A 16,785-nucleotide genomic window follows, 5' to 3' on the forward strand; every position below is an offset into this window, starting at 1 on the left:
ATTATTTCATTCATCTTAAAGTCATATATTCGGCTATACTCTTTTCGCGAATATCATGTATTAATCATAATGTATATAACTTGTTATAAATTAACAGAATTTCATAATTGTGATCCTTTAGTAAAGCCTTTGTTACTACAATTTTAGGAACTTTCCATGAAGCATATCGATAAATACAACACGAATATGGTATAAATATAAATGTCGGGACATTGAAGAAATGTAGCAAAACTTAATTGCTAATTACTTCGATTAAAAACAGTATGACAATAAGTTCAATGTCCAGCAACTTTAGTACACAGCTATCCATAATGATAATTATATTTGAAGTTTTAAATAAGGTTGAGATAGTACAAAAGACATATAAAACCAGGGAAACTTAACTCATCATAATATAATTAACGAGAACTCCTTCTTATGCTCTATATTCAGAATTAGGAACCATTAACTTTCCGATGGTCTAAATTCTGGTCTTCGTTGCTGGGGTGCTGAAATTTTAGGTAACTGTTTGCGCTTGAAGAATCCAAGCTATTTATGTAGTTCGAAAGTAATAAATTAGAACCATTTTTGATATACGAGCACACCATAATGAAAAGATACAAATCAGTTGGAAATAGCGAACTTACGATGTATAATATAAATACTATGATTGCAAGGAAAATAAGACCACCAACAATGGATAAGACATAAATATAAGACGGAACAGGTTGTGGTGTTGTGGTAATTGAAGAAGTAATTGTAGTGGTCACCTAAATACGAATGCATATATAGAATTAAAACCAATATTGCCCATAATATTTGCTTTCATAATACAATTTAAATACTAATTTACTAACAGAAATGGTGTTACTATTTGATTGGGTAATTTGATTCGTTACAAGAGCAAAAATAAGTTTAATGGATGACGAAGCTCTAACATTTTGAGTTCCATAGTCCTTTAAATAAATAACAAAGATTAACAAAATTATCTTTATCAATGAATTAAAATTAATCGATTTCTACAAACGGCATGAAGTGACAGGGGTTATAGTCTAATCGATGAATTACCGATGCTAAAGTCGCACTCCACAAACGAGAAATAACGCTGATTGAAGCAGATTGTTGAGAAGCTAAATAGTCGATATCACAAGTGAAAGTATCACAAATGACGTTGCCGCATTTCTAATTTGTAAAATTCAGAGCATCTCGATTAGATACGTATTACTGTATACGCATGAATAGCAGCAGTTTAAATCCTACAAACCAAGTCTGACCCAGTATACGATGTTGTAGGTACGGGAGTATCATAATCTCTTTTTCTACGAGTTAGTCTTGAACCAAACCTAGCGCTAACATTTGTTCTTTGGGTAACCTATGTAGGTAATTTTATTATTTAATTATACTAACGAAGCAAATAGTTGATTAATAATACTTAAGGTTACCGGAACGTTGAGAGAGTTTAGTATCCCACTTTTCACAGTACATTTGGCGTTTGACGACATCTTTAAGTAATTTAAAAAGTAGAAATTACGCAAAAGTACAGTCACGCGTAACTAGGTAGTTTAAGTTCACGAGGTACTTACATTTAGGCTAATTAAGTACAAAAGATGCTTCCCACTAGGCGCATAGGAAGGCCAGGAAATTTCGATTCTTACCGGAGGATAAACTCCAGGTCCAATATTACGCATCTTTTGGATTTAAGAAATAATTTTAGAGCATATCATACGAGGATTTTAAAGAATTAAGATCAAAACTTACATATAAGTCATGAATTACCAAACTTCCGATATCGCTATCTTGCTTTACGGCACTTTCACCATAAATTTCATTACCAAATGTAACCACGTCTGGTCTTGATATTCTATGTTTCCAAAGTTAAATAAAAATATTAATTCATTACTTACTCTAGCAGTTATTATCGAAATATAAAACCACAAATATGCACCCTGACATAACCAAGGTGGCATTATAAGTTATATTGATATTTAAAAGAAGCTGATTATCTATCAGTGCAGACGGTTTCTCATTCCCTAGCCTGTAATTTTACATAAAGAATAATGGTCTTAATAAACGAAAACTGTAGGGATTTTATGACAAATTCTGGACTTACGATGTTACATTTACTAGAAAGCGCAAGCGAGTAATATTTAAGGCAATTCTTCTAACATCAAAGGCCAACCGTAATTTGATCTGCTCGAAGAAATTTTTTGATATAGTTATCGATCAGTTTGCCACAAAATGACTTGTGCGATCACAGTAGAAGGGTACAAGACATCACACTCACCGCACGTTGAACCTTCGTTAACGGATTACCAACAGGACAGTCTAATAGTCTTGAATTAACATTTTGATTGCAGACTGTGTCCTACGTTAAAATAATTATATATAATAGAAGATCTAAATAGATGGCTTTCAAAATGTAACCGCATTCACAATATATTTACCGACTGCGTTTGCAAATATTCTACGCCAGCAGGCAAGTGAACATATAATTTTGCATTAAATGCGTCATCGCCAGTATTATTAACGTTAAAATTAATATTGACCACGTTTGTTACACCAACGCTAATTGCCGGGTAATTGCTAAAATTATGATTAAAAATTGAAGTTGATCTATAAAATTTAGCCTTCAGGAGACGATCTCAATATCAAAAGGTTTTAGCATCCTATTCTTACCCATTCCAAATTATTGACGCATTCAGATGTAAATCTGGTATACATATTGAGGAGTTGAAGCAACTTTTTTCATAAGAGATCTAATTTGTTACAATTGTCAAAAGCAAAAATTCTACTAAATAGGTGTTTAAATCAAATGTATGTGTGGTGCAACTTAAAATAAATTTTGCCATAAATCTGCTATAACATCCGTAATTATCTTACTATGCGACTTCCAGTTGTCGGAACATCAGCAGAAATAATAGGAAAAGCATTCACTTGGAAAAGCTCACCAGAAGGACTGTTAGTAGGTCTGGCATCTTCGCTAAGCGAGTATCGGTAGGTTACGGATATATCAGATATAAAATTATTAATTTCGTTCTGCAAGAAAATTGGATACTTTGTTAGATTTGTTAGGACGTGTAGCTAGAAAGACATTAATCAACCGGATCAATTAGGTTTAGATTTTTAACCTTCAGAAATAAAGTGTATTGATTGCAGCTTTGTGTGGTTAAAATCGCAACCGTTTTCTTTATTTTATTTTGCCCATTTTCAAAAAATACCCGAGACGGGATCGTATTTGCATCTGCTTCTAACTCAACGTTTAAGTCTGAACACAAGAAATAAGTTCTTTATTATTTCAGTAAAAGCAATATGATCAACATGATACAGGTGTTAGACTTACTCCAGGAGGATTGAATACTCTTTGACCGATAGCTAAAGCATAACGTTGCATTAACGCTAAATATGAATAAACACATACCGTTACAATTAATGACCATGAACGAATTTACAAAATTAGTGTATTTTACAGATAATGCAACAAACCATGCATGTTTATTGCCTTGGTAAACGCAAGATTTTGATTCATTTCTCTTGATAATTTGTTGAGAAACTATAAAGGTTGTATTTATTGACAATTTTGGTCTTGCCCTGATATTAAAATCACGGATATCAACATGAAATGTTTGAATATTAATAATATACTATAACAAAGTAATTATCGATTACAGAGAAATAAAAACCGTACCTAAATACTAGGACTGTATCTGATTCATACGAACCAACAGCGACATCTTTATTGTAAATAAAATTAAATCATTTCATGACGTATGATATCGGACATTTTCTATCTCTACTGCTACATGAACTAGATCAGTACAAGTACTAACCTGGATATCCGTTTTTGTCAACATCAATTTTGCCAGATACAGCTATACCAAAGCCGTTTAACTTCATGTTGGCGAAAGAGGCAGCATCAATAGCCTTTACAATTTGGAATTGATCAATACAATGACATTTCAGTAAAAATTTCAATAAATGAACGACCGATTTCGTAACACAATGTAATATCTTACTTGAGAGAAGGACCTCTTCAAGCCAAGGTTGCCATCTCCACGATATATATATACAACACCAGTTTTATTATTTCCATCAAAAGGAGCACCAATTGCAACGTCTAAGATGTAAACAGAAAGAGTAACATTAACATCAAATTATCTATAACGGTGGAAAAATTTAAATAAAGATAATATAATATTAGCTATACTGTATACCGTTGAAACCATCTTGATCTATATCACCAATTGATGTTACTGTCAATCCAAATGCACCATTAGTAACTCTACCAATCCTAAATCCACGTTCTACGAATCCTCCCTTCATTAGAAATACATATCGTAATACAACATTACTATATGCGAAAAGCTATAGTTATTAAAATTTCCAATTAAAATTAATTACATGTACCTTTCCGGTATTGAAATATATATATATACGACCCTCTTCTTTAACTCTAGAATAATATGGGGATCCAATCACTAAATCATCAAATCTAGGTGATAAACATATTGCATTCATCAGGCGTCGGTAAAAGTTTATTAATAAGAAAATAATACAGACATTGAATAATCATTCTATATCAAATTTGTCACAAAGTTTTCAAATTAATCTTTTCGCTATAGCCTTAGTTTACCCGTCATTGTTCAGATCAACGGCAGCAAGTGACGTTCCATAGCGTTCTCCAATCTATATTAATGAATACGTCAGATCAATTACTGGAGTTACGAATATAATAGAAAACTCTAATGCCAGTAAGTAATACAAGTATTGCTGAAAATATTCGAATCAATCCTACCTGATTTCCAGATAATGTTAAGTTACTAATCAATTCTAAAGCCCCGCTATTTTGTTTGTAGAACTTAACCTAGAACGTCAGTAAGATTGTACGACTGCTAAGAACTTAATTGAATGACTAAACAAATATTGCCCGAGATATAAATTTATTGTTTATATATTGTATATACATAGATAGCTACTAAAACAAAGGTTGCTAACCTGGCCGATAATATTAGCTCTTGGGGCACCAGCGGCAATAATTTGCTCATTTTGTGATAAAAAACGTCCCGATGTGATACTATAGCCTGTGAGATTTAAATAACGCCTTCAGAAGATAATTCCGTAGTGAAAGATTAGACACATATCTACTTCATTACCAACGAGTGTATCATCATATTCGCTGCTGACCAAATCTGGATTATTTTTGATAGCATTGTTATTGGTATCATATATAGCTAATTTATATGTTCCACTAGATGTTGAAGGGTTAAATTCTGTAACCTCAGCCACGGTTCCTATATTTCGTAATAATAATAAGGTTAAAGATTGTTATCATATATTATAGCTAGTAGAAATTGGCAGAGTGTAGGCTTGCTACCTTCAAAATTGTTGGCATTTGAAGCATATGATGCGCCAGGTGCTCCAATAATTGGAAGGTAATTCTACAATCGATCGCAACGGTAATATAGTATGGACAGTTAGCCCTGGTAACTATGGTTTTAGTATCGCTTTTACAAGATAAAATACACAGAGTAGTGGGTATGCTAATTAGCGATTAGATCGAATGTATAGCAGATAGCTATATCAGATGTACAGTATGGAGTCATAATCAAACATTTCAGAGGTACTATGTAATTTCAAATAATAAATGCAACTTACTGTAGTGAAAGATGATGCCCATCCCAGTTGTACATTACCACCTTTAATTGAACCTATTCCAGTATAACAAATTCAAAACATTGGTTTACATCGTGAAAATATTGACTCCAAAGCTACCCTCCGCTGCTAGTGCTGCGGATAACAGATTCTTACTAAAATGCTATTATAAAACGTGGTAATAGATCTGTTTTGAAGTTAAACCTGAAAAGATGAAAGGATCATAGCTCTCTCTTCCATAAAACCTCTCAAGGGTATTATTAAGAATTTTACATTTTCCTTTCAAGCGATACTGATAATTGCCATTTTCGAAAAAAATATTTTGAAATCTGGGGGCACAGACCTACGACACAAATGTAAAAACATTTCCAGTGAACACCAAATTGACGTAGGACGTTCTCCAAACGTAATGATTGAAATTTTTACTGATCACACTAATACAGTAAAGTGCGATGCAAGCTGTGTGTGCTACTTTGATGATGTCTACTTAATGCCGCAGTTGGCTAATGCAGCAAGAAATTTACCATCTACTTACTATTGCTCGCTTCCCTGGTCCTCCTGTTGCCACAGATGCACCAAGCCATTGACCAAATTTGGGTTGACGTTCACTAGCTGCAAAATGATGTGAAAAATAACTTTGCATATCTTTGAAAATAATATAATAATATTATTACTTGAAAAATTGCAATGATAATTCGTTGACTAGGTAATTCAAGAGTTCAATATTCCTCCATTTCGTTTCACATAACGTTCAAAAGAATGGCACATTTACGAATGGGCCATACAGTTTACTGTGTACAAACAGGGTGCGCAACAGACAAATAAAATGAATAGAAAATATCAACATGCAAGGAAAGAAAGTAATTAAAATCTGATGATAACAAAGTACCAGTATTTACGAGTGTGCACATCAGATACTCAATACAATATACTCGGTAATGTAATGTTCGATCGTAAAGAAAAGTTGTCAAAATTTGAATAGGGCAACTTTGACATTCAGAATATTGCTAAATCAAAGTCATGGCACTTTCTTTACCATCCTGATACATATTATAAAGTGTACTAGGGCACTGAAATATGGTAAGAAATTCACTCAATAAAGATTTTAGATGATATCGCTACAGTGCATCGGACCTTCCGACACTGTAAGCAGATAAAACTGAACATGCATATCACCATTCTGACGCTAGGTAAAGAATATACATCAAGGCGTGATCTAAACAGTGCTATTTAACAAACGGTTCCATTGAATTTGAAGACTGCAATATGGATTTCTGAAGAAGCAGTCGCAAATTTTTTGACAAAACATCCTATTAATATGAGTACATACAGTAGGTCATAGACTTGTTATAACGTATATGATGAATTTCTTTCGTTTTATTAATCGGACGTGGGCATGTTTCACCGCTTAGACTGAACTATGCAAATGTACTGAGCGTAGAAGCTGAAATAAAGCACAAATAAACTATTACTAAATATAAATATGTATATCAAAAGTTTTCAAATTCTTAAATAGATATTCGAAATAGTGTAATGTGCATTAAGTTGTATATACTGAATTCACATCAAGCTACTGTATACCTAGCATTGAATAATGTACTTTCTTTCAATTATACATCTAACGTTTACGGTCTATTCATGCACAGCGAGATCTTATGACCTCACCAACATCAGAGACTACTAAGAGAAAAAATAACATAATCCTGCAGTATTTCACGATAAATAAATTGGTTATCGGCGACAATCTAAAGTGCTAACGGTAAAAGTGTATAAAATTCACACTATAGGGTCTCTAGTGTCTCCAATTCACACTAAATAGTAGATTACATGGGATAACCTACTTGTATAATTAATTAACATTTTACATGCGGCCGATAGGTGTCAAATGGCGGATCAAGGATGTAAAGATAGCGTAAATCATTTTTAATTGTATTATTTTATTAATGTGATCAACGACTAGCGAAGTAATATACTTTTACGCCTTTATCTATAAGAAAAACTTATAAATTAACGAAAGACGTTACAAATTAATTATTCAGACATATTTACCCCCCCCCCCTTATTCTGGGTCAAACTATCATGCAATATCATGTAAGACGGATACTTTGCAATCGCCCAGTACATACATTGTATAAAGAGTTGATTATCATTGCAAGGAGTTCAAAAATTTACTTAAAATGCTATCACAGGTTGGCAGTGTTGGATGTTTTCGATGGCGGTAAGAGATTATAAAAAGGCTGTGTGGTTACTATTGCAAACTAGAAACGATAGAAGGCAATGGGTATGATTTTATCCTTACTGATTGTCTATGTACAATACAATCAATTCATTGGGAAATCCATGATTTAGCTTGGCAAATAAAATAAAGAAAACAAGTCTAATGGTATTGTAAAAATTAGACTGTGCAATACTGTATCCTTAACATTAGGCATTTATATACAGAAGTTAAATCGCAAGAAAGATAAATAAAAAATAGTAAAGATGAATATATGCTTATTAATCAAATATGAAATTCATTTCACTAAGAATGAATAGCGGGAGAAATGCTGTGGTTTACAGTTGCGTGTACTGTGGTCTGTGGCTGCACTTGGTTTAAGATACAGTACAGTAGAGTGGAAATCAACTTTCTGACCGACTAATGAAATAGGCTGCATAAGAAGCCCATTTTTAAGAACAGTAAGGCTGAGCAAGTATAGCTAATACATCCATGATTGAACTCTATATTGAATACTTACCACCAGTAGCAAAATTGTCATCGATGTCAATGCGATGACAGTCCGAAGCATTCTGGCGATTGGTTATCGGACACTTAAAGACTGCTCCACTTTGCAAGTTGTTTATTTTATATTCCGGTGCACCCACTAATACCCTTTCAATCATCGTATAAAAATAATAAAAATAGTTAGTATTGGATAGTCTATGATCTTCCTCGATCTCAATACAAGCGATAGGCGTTATTATTGGTGTTTCATTTCAGTTCAGCAAGGGAATTACAAAAAAAATGTCAAGATTTTACAGCCTTGTTTTAAAAACAAACCAAAATGTTGAGGCATCCTGTTGGTGTAATGTAAGAGCGAAACCAAATAAAGAGCTACTTCCATCGGTATTTGATTGCTTTTTGACTATAGGTGAGGATTGCTCAAGGTTATAACTGAAGGAAACGATGGCCAAGTTAAGTAATAAATAAAGCACTAGAAATGAAATTTTGCCAAAATGGGTGCCATTTTCAACCATGGACGCCATGTCTTCTAGTTGTCTGTGATTTGCCGCCCGTGGTTCTAGTCTACTGCCAACCACAGAGAGAGCGAGTGACCGTATTCGATTCAGCTCACATTACACTGAAGTGTTTCATTGTTGTCGACGTGCAGTGGACTTCACTGGTGTTCTACACGGTACTGTACCGTTACGTGTTGTGGCGACGTTGACACGAGCATCGATCGACCGTAATGAGTTGAAGCTATTGCGGTGACATGCTGGTGCGGCAACGTGATCCATTCTACAGTACCATCATAATGCAGTACTGTACGCTGTGTACAGTACTGTACTATACTGTACAGTACTGACTGGACACTGTTGAGTAGAGTGTACAGTACACTATTACAGTACTTGCAGCACAGTACAGTACTGTACTGTGCTGTAAACGTCCGTGCTGTGTAATACTATTTGCACCAGGTACTGCACAACAATTGTTTCTTCTATAAGTCTGCACATGTTGAAACATATGCGCTAAAACATGACTGGTAAAAGTATACTGCACTGTATTACAGTAAAAGACAGTCGACATTTAACCTCTCTGGCGAGAACTGAATCCACTAGAGTTTGGTTAGGACCCATCCTACTCAATCGTTTCCAAACTTTGAAACCAAAATGGCAGCACGTTTGGTTAAGAACCATCCTATCGTAAGGTGCTCTATCGTTACCAAACTTTGAAATCAAAGTGGCAGCACGTTTGGTTAAGAACCATCCTATCGTACGGTGCTCTATCGTTACCAAACTTTGAAACCAAAATAGCAGCACGTTTGGTTAGGACCCATCCTATTACGATGTAAGGTGCTCTATCGTTACCAAACTTGGAAACCAAAATGGCAGCATGTTTGGTTAGGAACCATCCTATCTTACGGTGCTCTATCGTTTCCAAACTTTGAAACCAAAATAGCAGCACGTTTGGTTAGGACCCATCCTATCGTAAGGTGCTCGCTCTATCGTTACCAAACTTTGAAACCAAAATAGCAGCACGTTTGGTTAGGAACCATCCTATCGTACGGTGCTCTATCGTTACCAAACTTTGAAACCAAAATGGCCCTCTACCAATGTACTGTATTATATGAACTGGTAGAAATATACCTGAGCATATTCTACAAGTCCACTTGAGTGGACTGAGTCCAAGTCTACATCTCAAAATAGCGACTGTAGCGTGTCGATATAACTCATTATTGAATTTATATAAGAATAAGGAATAATGTTAATTCATAAATTGATATCTAATATAGTATTGTACTGTATAGACAGTATTCTAAACAATACTACAGTATAATGCATATGTAACACAATTTTTACTGTATCAAATCTCCAAATTATAGATTTAATTGGATTTAACCGATCAATTTGGATAGCAAAAAGGAATTGAATTAGTTAGAATACTGTGCTTCTTAGTCGCTGTCTCAATAAGAGAAAGAGGACCGGTAACGATCGTTCCCTATACTGGGTTGTCATCAAAAAATGAATCCAAAAAAATTATCCCCTCTAAATAAAAATAAAAATGATAAAACTTACTAGTTTGCTGGAAATAATAACCGCAATGTCTACGATTTCAGCGATGGAAGATGATAATAGAATGACCAGGGAAATGACAAGTCTCTTCATTTATTTCACTGAAGGGTCACTTTACAAGATAGGTGCATATGCAGCAAATGGAAACTCATCTTGTAATATAAATTCATAGAGTACATGAATAAAATAATATCGTTACTCCATGACAAACCCCATGGCAGCACCAATGTGGTTGAAATGAATAAAGCTGAATGAATAGAGTGAATAGACGAATTTAATCCCCTTTATTTTTTACTTACAAAGTTAAAATTATTTTAACACATAATAATAATATATATATGATAATAATTATTATTATCATCAGTAAGAAATGAACCAATGCTATCCTGAACAACAATTCGCCATTTAAACTATACATTCTCAAGCTTCTAATACAGTATAGTAGTATACCTTGTAATAAATAATATACAAGAATATCCTTCCAATCGACCTTAGTAAATGCATTATAGAGTACTGTACTACAGTATATGAGCGTCAATTTACTTGTACAGTATTATACGCGTATAAATAGGAATCATAAACAATTTCAATAAACCAGTGCAAGTGCTGGCGTTATGATCTGTAACAACTACTCTATTTATGCGATATAGTATATATACGATAATTATATCAAGAATTCAATTTGTTATACTACAAGCTGTTATACAATACATCAACTACTGTACCGTTGAAAACTCTGCATGTAAATACCATAATCATCTCAAACTATGAATGAGTAACGAAAATGATAGTCAATTAAAGTAATCATAGTACGCATATTAGATCAATGACATGTTCAGCTCGCAGCTAAACTTCTTCATTGCAAAGCAAATTCTTTTCTAGGGTAAGGTTCATCCAATTATGTTTTAATATTAAATTTAGTCAGATCAGGGAAAGTCACATTATAATCCTCATCTGTTTCGATACCAACTTCCTCCTACAAAGTGAACCAAGAAAACGCATTTTAAGCCAAATAATTTCATCTAATCTAAAACTGGATACTTATACAAATACATAAAATATTAATTCGTCTATTTTTAATACTTTCTTGTACAAATACTCACATAAAATTGTTTCTTGCTTTTTGGATAGCCTTCCAAGATACAATTAATCATTTCAGAACCCTGAAATCAAATGTTGTAAGCTACTTAATGACGATCCAATAAGATATTAAAAATTTTATATACAAACAAGAACGAAGTCTTTTACTCACCATGCGCTTCCTCTTTCGCCAATGGCCAACGTATTTTTTAAGATTTAAGTATACCTAATTTCAAATAGGATGCAGGACTTAATACTACCCAAAAAATAATTAGAACCGGTAATAAGCCGTCATAGTTTCACAATTACCTCATCCCTTTCTTTTGGAGATACATTCTTCGCAACTAAAATATGAATAACAGCATTGACTAAATATTAGCTAAATATCCCTATTAAGTTCATTAAACGACATTCGCTGTACTTCATGTCGGTAATATCAACGCAAAAGATGATGTGAAATAGTCTTCCACTGTATACCTTCCTTAACTTTTTTTAAATTTTCTTCAAGCTTTGCGCACTAAAAGTAAAAGGGGTAATAACATCTTATTAAGCCAAAGCTTTAAAAAGAGAAATTTTTCTTGTTAATGAGATTGTGCTGTAAAAGACTATAAACTAATACGGTACAATACAACATTTCAGTGGCTGATAAAAACTTCAGTACCAGCTGAAATTTTTATATAAATGTACACGAAAGGCACACTGTCACTATTACAATTATAGTACTATGATACCTCTTCTGTTAATTCATCGCTGGTTTTTATCGCATCTTCGGTGCTCAACGTATTCCCTAACACCTTAATTTCTGTTATAGAGTAGACATTAAATTGAATTGAATGATATAGATAAAGATTTGATAGTCCTTAAGGTGAGTTTTCACGATAATGATGAATGCAGCATATAATGATGCATCCATTTTGACACTTTACCGCAATCAATATGCAATTTTACACTCTATTAGTGATATATGGCAGTTGTTACTGTTCCACCTACTATGCCCGTATATTATTCTAACGTCGAAAAGTTGATTTTGTATTCGGATAAGTCGGGAATGGTATCTAACTAACCTGATTCAACTGAACCACAAAAGCTCTGTAGAGTCTTTAATTCGTTCTGCAAATTGGCAATGTTTTTGTCCATTTCATTAATTTCATCATTGCTAACAGTTTCCATTGATGCCTATATGTGAAACGAATAATGAAAGACTGATACAATAATTACTTCAAACACGGTCGCGTTGATACATTTCTTCTCAGAACAAATATTTTAATGGTGAAAAATGTAAATGTACAGTATACAAGCATGGACGCAGAATGTAACGATAAATGGATAGCACTGCCGTCACTACATATTACATGCGGAATTCTATAGTATAAAACAATTCATTTGCAAGCAAAGGTATGTGTTGGGAACTTGAATGTACCTGATTGATCACGTACACCTTTTGCTTTCCGTAAGTCTTTTCGATTAGTTTCTTCTCCTCTACTAGATCCAGCACCGCTTTATTAATAGCCTAAGTTGCCATAGTAGATCGTATACAAATATATTAAAAGTATACAGCATACAGTCATTCAAGAATTTTTTTGTCTAGCTACGAAATGATTATAATTTCATCTTTAATCTGACTTACCGTTTTACCATATTCTTTATGTAAATTATTGAAGATGTCAACTGATGTATGTCATGAAAATAATGCATTATGGTTCAGATTAATAATTGTATAATTACATCATGAGGACGCGAGCTATTAAGATTCATCTTCGATGTTAGGAAAAGCATTTAATAACAACTGCTGTATTATCCATGCTGCATTTTACAACTTGGTGATAATAAATGTCAGAGACTCACCGATGCTGTAAGGTCTATTTTGTTGATAAAAATATTCCAATACTACTTTGATGACTGGTAATTCAAAAAATTGTCATGTTAGAAGATTGAATTTATTAAATTGTATCAACCCATCCAATGCAAAACACAAATCCCTGCATATCACTTGAATTACTATCGAATACATTAATGCAAATAATAACACTAGAAGGACGACGAAAAAAAGGTATGTAATACATTTATCAACTACTTTGAACACTAGCTATTGTATCTGTTGGTATTAACATCAATCATTCAACATTATCACTGAAAACATTTATCGACGTCAAAGACTGAATACGTAGAATGGTCAGAAGAAAGTACATCATTATGAAAATTTCAAAGATTGCCTACAACTATACGCCAAGGTGTTTATACATCGGTATTGGCCAACTTACTAGCATCATCTTTGCTTTGTTTCGTCATGATGTGTATGAGTCAATGGTATCTTGCGATTCTTCTGCAAGATAGAATCACTTCGAGGTGAGTTAAGTAAGCTTCTAGCTGTAACTTTGGCGATATCCAAAACAAGAAGAAGAATTCTATCAGTCAATTTGTATAATTGCAATATCGATTAGTAATTTGGTTAGCAGCATCGATCAGTCAAGGATTGGCAGACATCCTATATAGAAGCGTCTTTCCTCTACCATAGTGAGCGTGCAGCGGCTTGCTTGTCCGAGCCTGCATTGAAATACTGCAATTAAAAATTCGCGGGGAACTCACTGCGCAAGTACAGTTACAAGAAGTCCTTCTTGCAGTCTGTCGTCTTATTACGTGAAGTTATCCCGGGTACAGTACTGGTCCTGGTATTACAGGGATTACACCCAGGGTTAGGGTCTAACTTAGGGACAACAGTGCGTTTGACGGCCTAAACGGGTTGCAACTTCGATGCATAGTTTATTTACTGTTGATTTGACGCAATTGTGAGCTATAATCATACATTCTGGATAACTTCCTTTAGTAATTTCCAGGTTTAATAGCTGAATTTAACCCAGTATCATTCTTAAAAGCTATTTACAAACTCATCGGTGCTATCATGAAGTTGAAACAATTAGAAAGTCATCTCCAAATGGTAGTAAGATGCCTTCGATTTTAGGCTTGTATTGATATCATTATATCGACAGTTTCGTAAAGCTACTGAAGTATTAATAGATAATTTTTGCCTGTATATCTTTGGTATATGGATATGTTTATCATGGTTAAAAATGGATAACAGGTAGACACATTCGATAAACCTAAAATTAGCCTGGAGCAATATGCAACAACACCACACATTGCAGGTTAAACCAAGTTTTTTTAGGATCAATGAGCTCTATAGTATACAATGTATATATATATATATATACTCGAATACTTTACATTATATGTACAGTATTAGTTAGTTATATGTTCATGAATAGACATTATATGATGTAAATTACACGTACGAATAGGTTGGACTCACATACCACATGGAAAACTTCAGTAATATTACAAGTATCGACATGAGATGCTGAAATGCAAATCACTAACCGTAAATACAGTAGTTTAGTATGATATACGAGGATGTAATAGTGCCATGCCTAGTACGAATACTACCTCACGCTATTGGCTATACGAGTAATACGATCGCAAATATTGTCCAGATGCAAACCCGGCTCCGGTTACTCGTGCATAGTAACGGATCATTTCATGATTTCGACATGTAATCGCTTACATATCCAATAATGTAAAATATAGCTCACTAACATGTATAATTAACTAACAAATATACTCGTAGTAGTAGCTTGTGGCTCTTTCATCGTGAGCAGTTCAGATATTCAATTAATTAATTGAAGGCTTATTATTGTACCTTTAGCTCATATGTTATACAACATCGATACTATGTACAACGATATTCAAGGCAAGTTGGTATGTGACTTAGGCTGTGGCTGTGGAGTTCTTAGTGTCGGCACGGCCATGCTCGATGCCAGGTAATATTAACTCAGCTTGATCACAATCAATACTTTAACGAGATAGAAGTACCCAAATAACACTCACTTTGTCTAGCTATACGGTATACATAGGATAGCTACATATTTCCTACCATTGACTATAATAACGAGTGGATGCGCTTACCTACTCGTATGCTACACATTAATAATCATTTATACCAGGTCAGTGCGGACTTGACTATGCTGTTTAACTACCTATTACTAGGCGTAATGCATAACCTGCGTGGTTGAAATATGGTCATTTATTATATTTACATGTGGAACATAGGCTTATGACTTCATGCCCTTGTGTCTTTATGTACGTCTACGCTTACCATTTAAAACTTGGCATCTTTTCAGTTTAATTGTAGGTATTGACATCGATGATGATGCTCTAATGATAGCTAGAAGGAATATCGAAGAATTCGAATTAGAAAATGTACAGTTAATAAAAGCTAATATTTCCGGTAATTGAATTATGACCGAAGCTCCGATCTAGTTGCGGTTCAATTACGACAATAGTGATAATTTAATCCGTTAATGCTCTAAAAATCATTTATTATTCTTTGTTTGGAGTTATCGTAGTAGTTATAGCTAAGAGACCGGTATTCTTTAATTGCAGACATGTGTTTAATGAAGTTTTTCCTGTCTTGATACTAATTTTCAGATACAGAATTTTTTGGTGGTAAGATTTTTGATACTGTAATTATGAATCCCCCATTTGGTACAAAAGATAAAGGTATGGTCAGCTAGGATCATTTTGCTTATAAGTATCGAATATTGGCTCTGTATTCATGATTACTATCCTTTAAATTCCTTATAAAATTAGGTATTGATATGATATTTCTACACCGAGCGCTAAAGTTAGCATCAACGTCTGTATATTCTTTACATAAATCATCCACAAGGCAGCACATTAAAAAGAAGGCTGCTGAATGGGGCGCAGAAATGACCGTATTAGCCGGTACGAGAGACCTAGTACGGAGTATATGTCAGTAAAAATATAGTAGAAATGTCAGTGGATCTACTACCGATTTGAGTCTTATGACTGAGATACTGAATATGCTATACTTATGCTACTACAGGAGATAATTTTTATATTTAACTACGTGAATATACTCTTAGCAACTATCAAAATTAGCAAAGGATACAAAAATTTTCATAAAACTGCCGCCTATTTTGTACTTATTTACAAAATAAACATCTCTAAGGATATTCTGTTATACCGGTATATATTTTTTTAAATCTTGATCATCTTCAATTTTCTTACAGAATTACGTTTCAATTTAGAAAATACATATAAATTTCACAAACACAAATCTGTAAGTTAATACGATAATGACTTTTATTTTTGAATTATTAAAATCAAAGTAATTTTTTATATGGCATCAGTTTTACAGACGCTGTCTTTACTACATTTTTATTATATTATAGGTTGATATAGCAGTGGATTTTATGAAATTCGACTGCTCCTCAACCACCATCTAAGGAA

The 16,785-nt window shown here is 33.7% G+C and overlaps 3 protein-coding genes across 3 annotated transcripts; 1 reads left to right on the forward strand and 2 right to left on the reverse strand.

The window, feature by feature from the left end:
• Window positions 1-444: 444 nt before the first annotated feature.
• TRIADDRAFT_54964 (uncharacterized protein) lies at window positions 445-8,871 on the reverse strand (the record flags this gene model as incomplete). Its single annotated transcript, XM_002111188.1, has 28 exons — window positions 445-528; window positions 627-749; window positions 837-935; window positions 1,048-1,161; window positions 1,244-1,351; window positions 1,635-1,667; window positions 1,738-1,840; window positions 2,090-2,169; window positions 2,264-2,344; window positions 2,424-2,562; window positions 2,656-2,735; window positions 2,860-3,060; window positions 3,108-3,244; window positions 3,398-3,529; window positions 3,807-3,900; window positions 3,993-4,093; window positions 4,191-4,341; window positions 4,384-4,468; window positions 4,610-4,662; window positions 4,772-4,840; window positions 4,972-5,057; window positions 5,130-5,267; window positions 5,351-5,414; window positions 5,632-5,684; window positions 5,833-5,971; window positions 6,164-6,273; window positions 8,364-8,497; window positions 8,666-8,871. 28 exons carry the CDS (start codon window positions 8,869-8,871, stop codon window positions 445-447), a joined length of 2,997 nt encoding a protein of 998 aa, XP_002111224.1.
• A 2,425-nt stretch (window positions 8,872-11,296) lies between these two features.
• TRIADDRAFT_54965 (uncharacterized protein) lies at window positions 11,297-13,767 on the reverse strand (the record flags this gene model as incomplete). The annotated part of the gene is made up of 11 exons (XM_002111189.1): window positions 11,297-11,374; window positions 11,502-11,561; window positions 11,651-11,704; window positions 11,788-11,822; window positions 11,956-11,995; window positions 12,210-12,280; window positions 12,543-12,654; window positions 12,899-12,988; window positions 13,106-13,146; window positions 13,324-13,377; window positions 13,740-13,767. 11 exons carry the CDS (start codon window positions 13,765-13,767, stop codon window positions 11,297-11,299), a joined length of 663 nt encoding a protein of 220 aa, XP_002111225.1.
• A 610-nt stretch (window positions 13,768-14,377) lies between these two features.
• TRIADDRAFT_54966 (uncharacterized protein) lies at window positions 14,378-16,624 on the forward strand (the record flags this gene model as incomplete). The annotated part of the gene is made up of 7 exons (XM_002110651.1): window positions 14,378-14,416; window positions 14,558-14,621; window positions 15,179-15,293; window positions 15,654-15,760; window positions 15,961-16,032; window positions 16,123-16,257; window positions 16,566-16,624. 7 exons carry the CDS (start codon window positions 14,378-14,380, stop codon window positions 16,622-16,624), a joined length of 591 nt encoding a protein of 196 aa, XP_002110687.1.
• Window positions 16,625-16,785: the final 161 nt, after the last annotated feature.

Source organism: Trichoplax adhaerens, genomic scaffold, assembly GCF_000150275.1.
Source record: "Trichoplax adhaerens TRIADscaffold_3 genomic scaffold, whole genome shotgun sequence".
NCBI classification, from domain to species: Eukaryota; Metazoa; Placozoa; class Uniplacotomia; order Trichoplacea; family Trichoplacidae; genus Trichoplax; species Trichoplax adhaerens.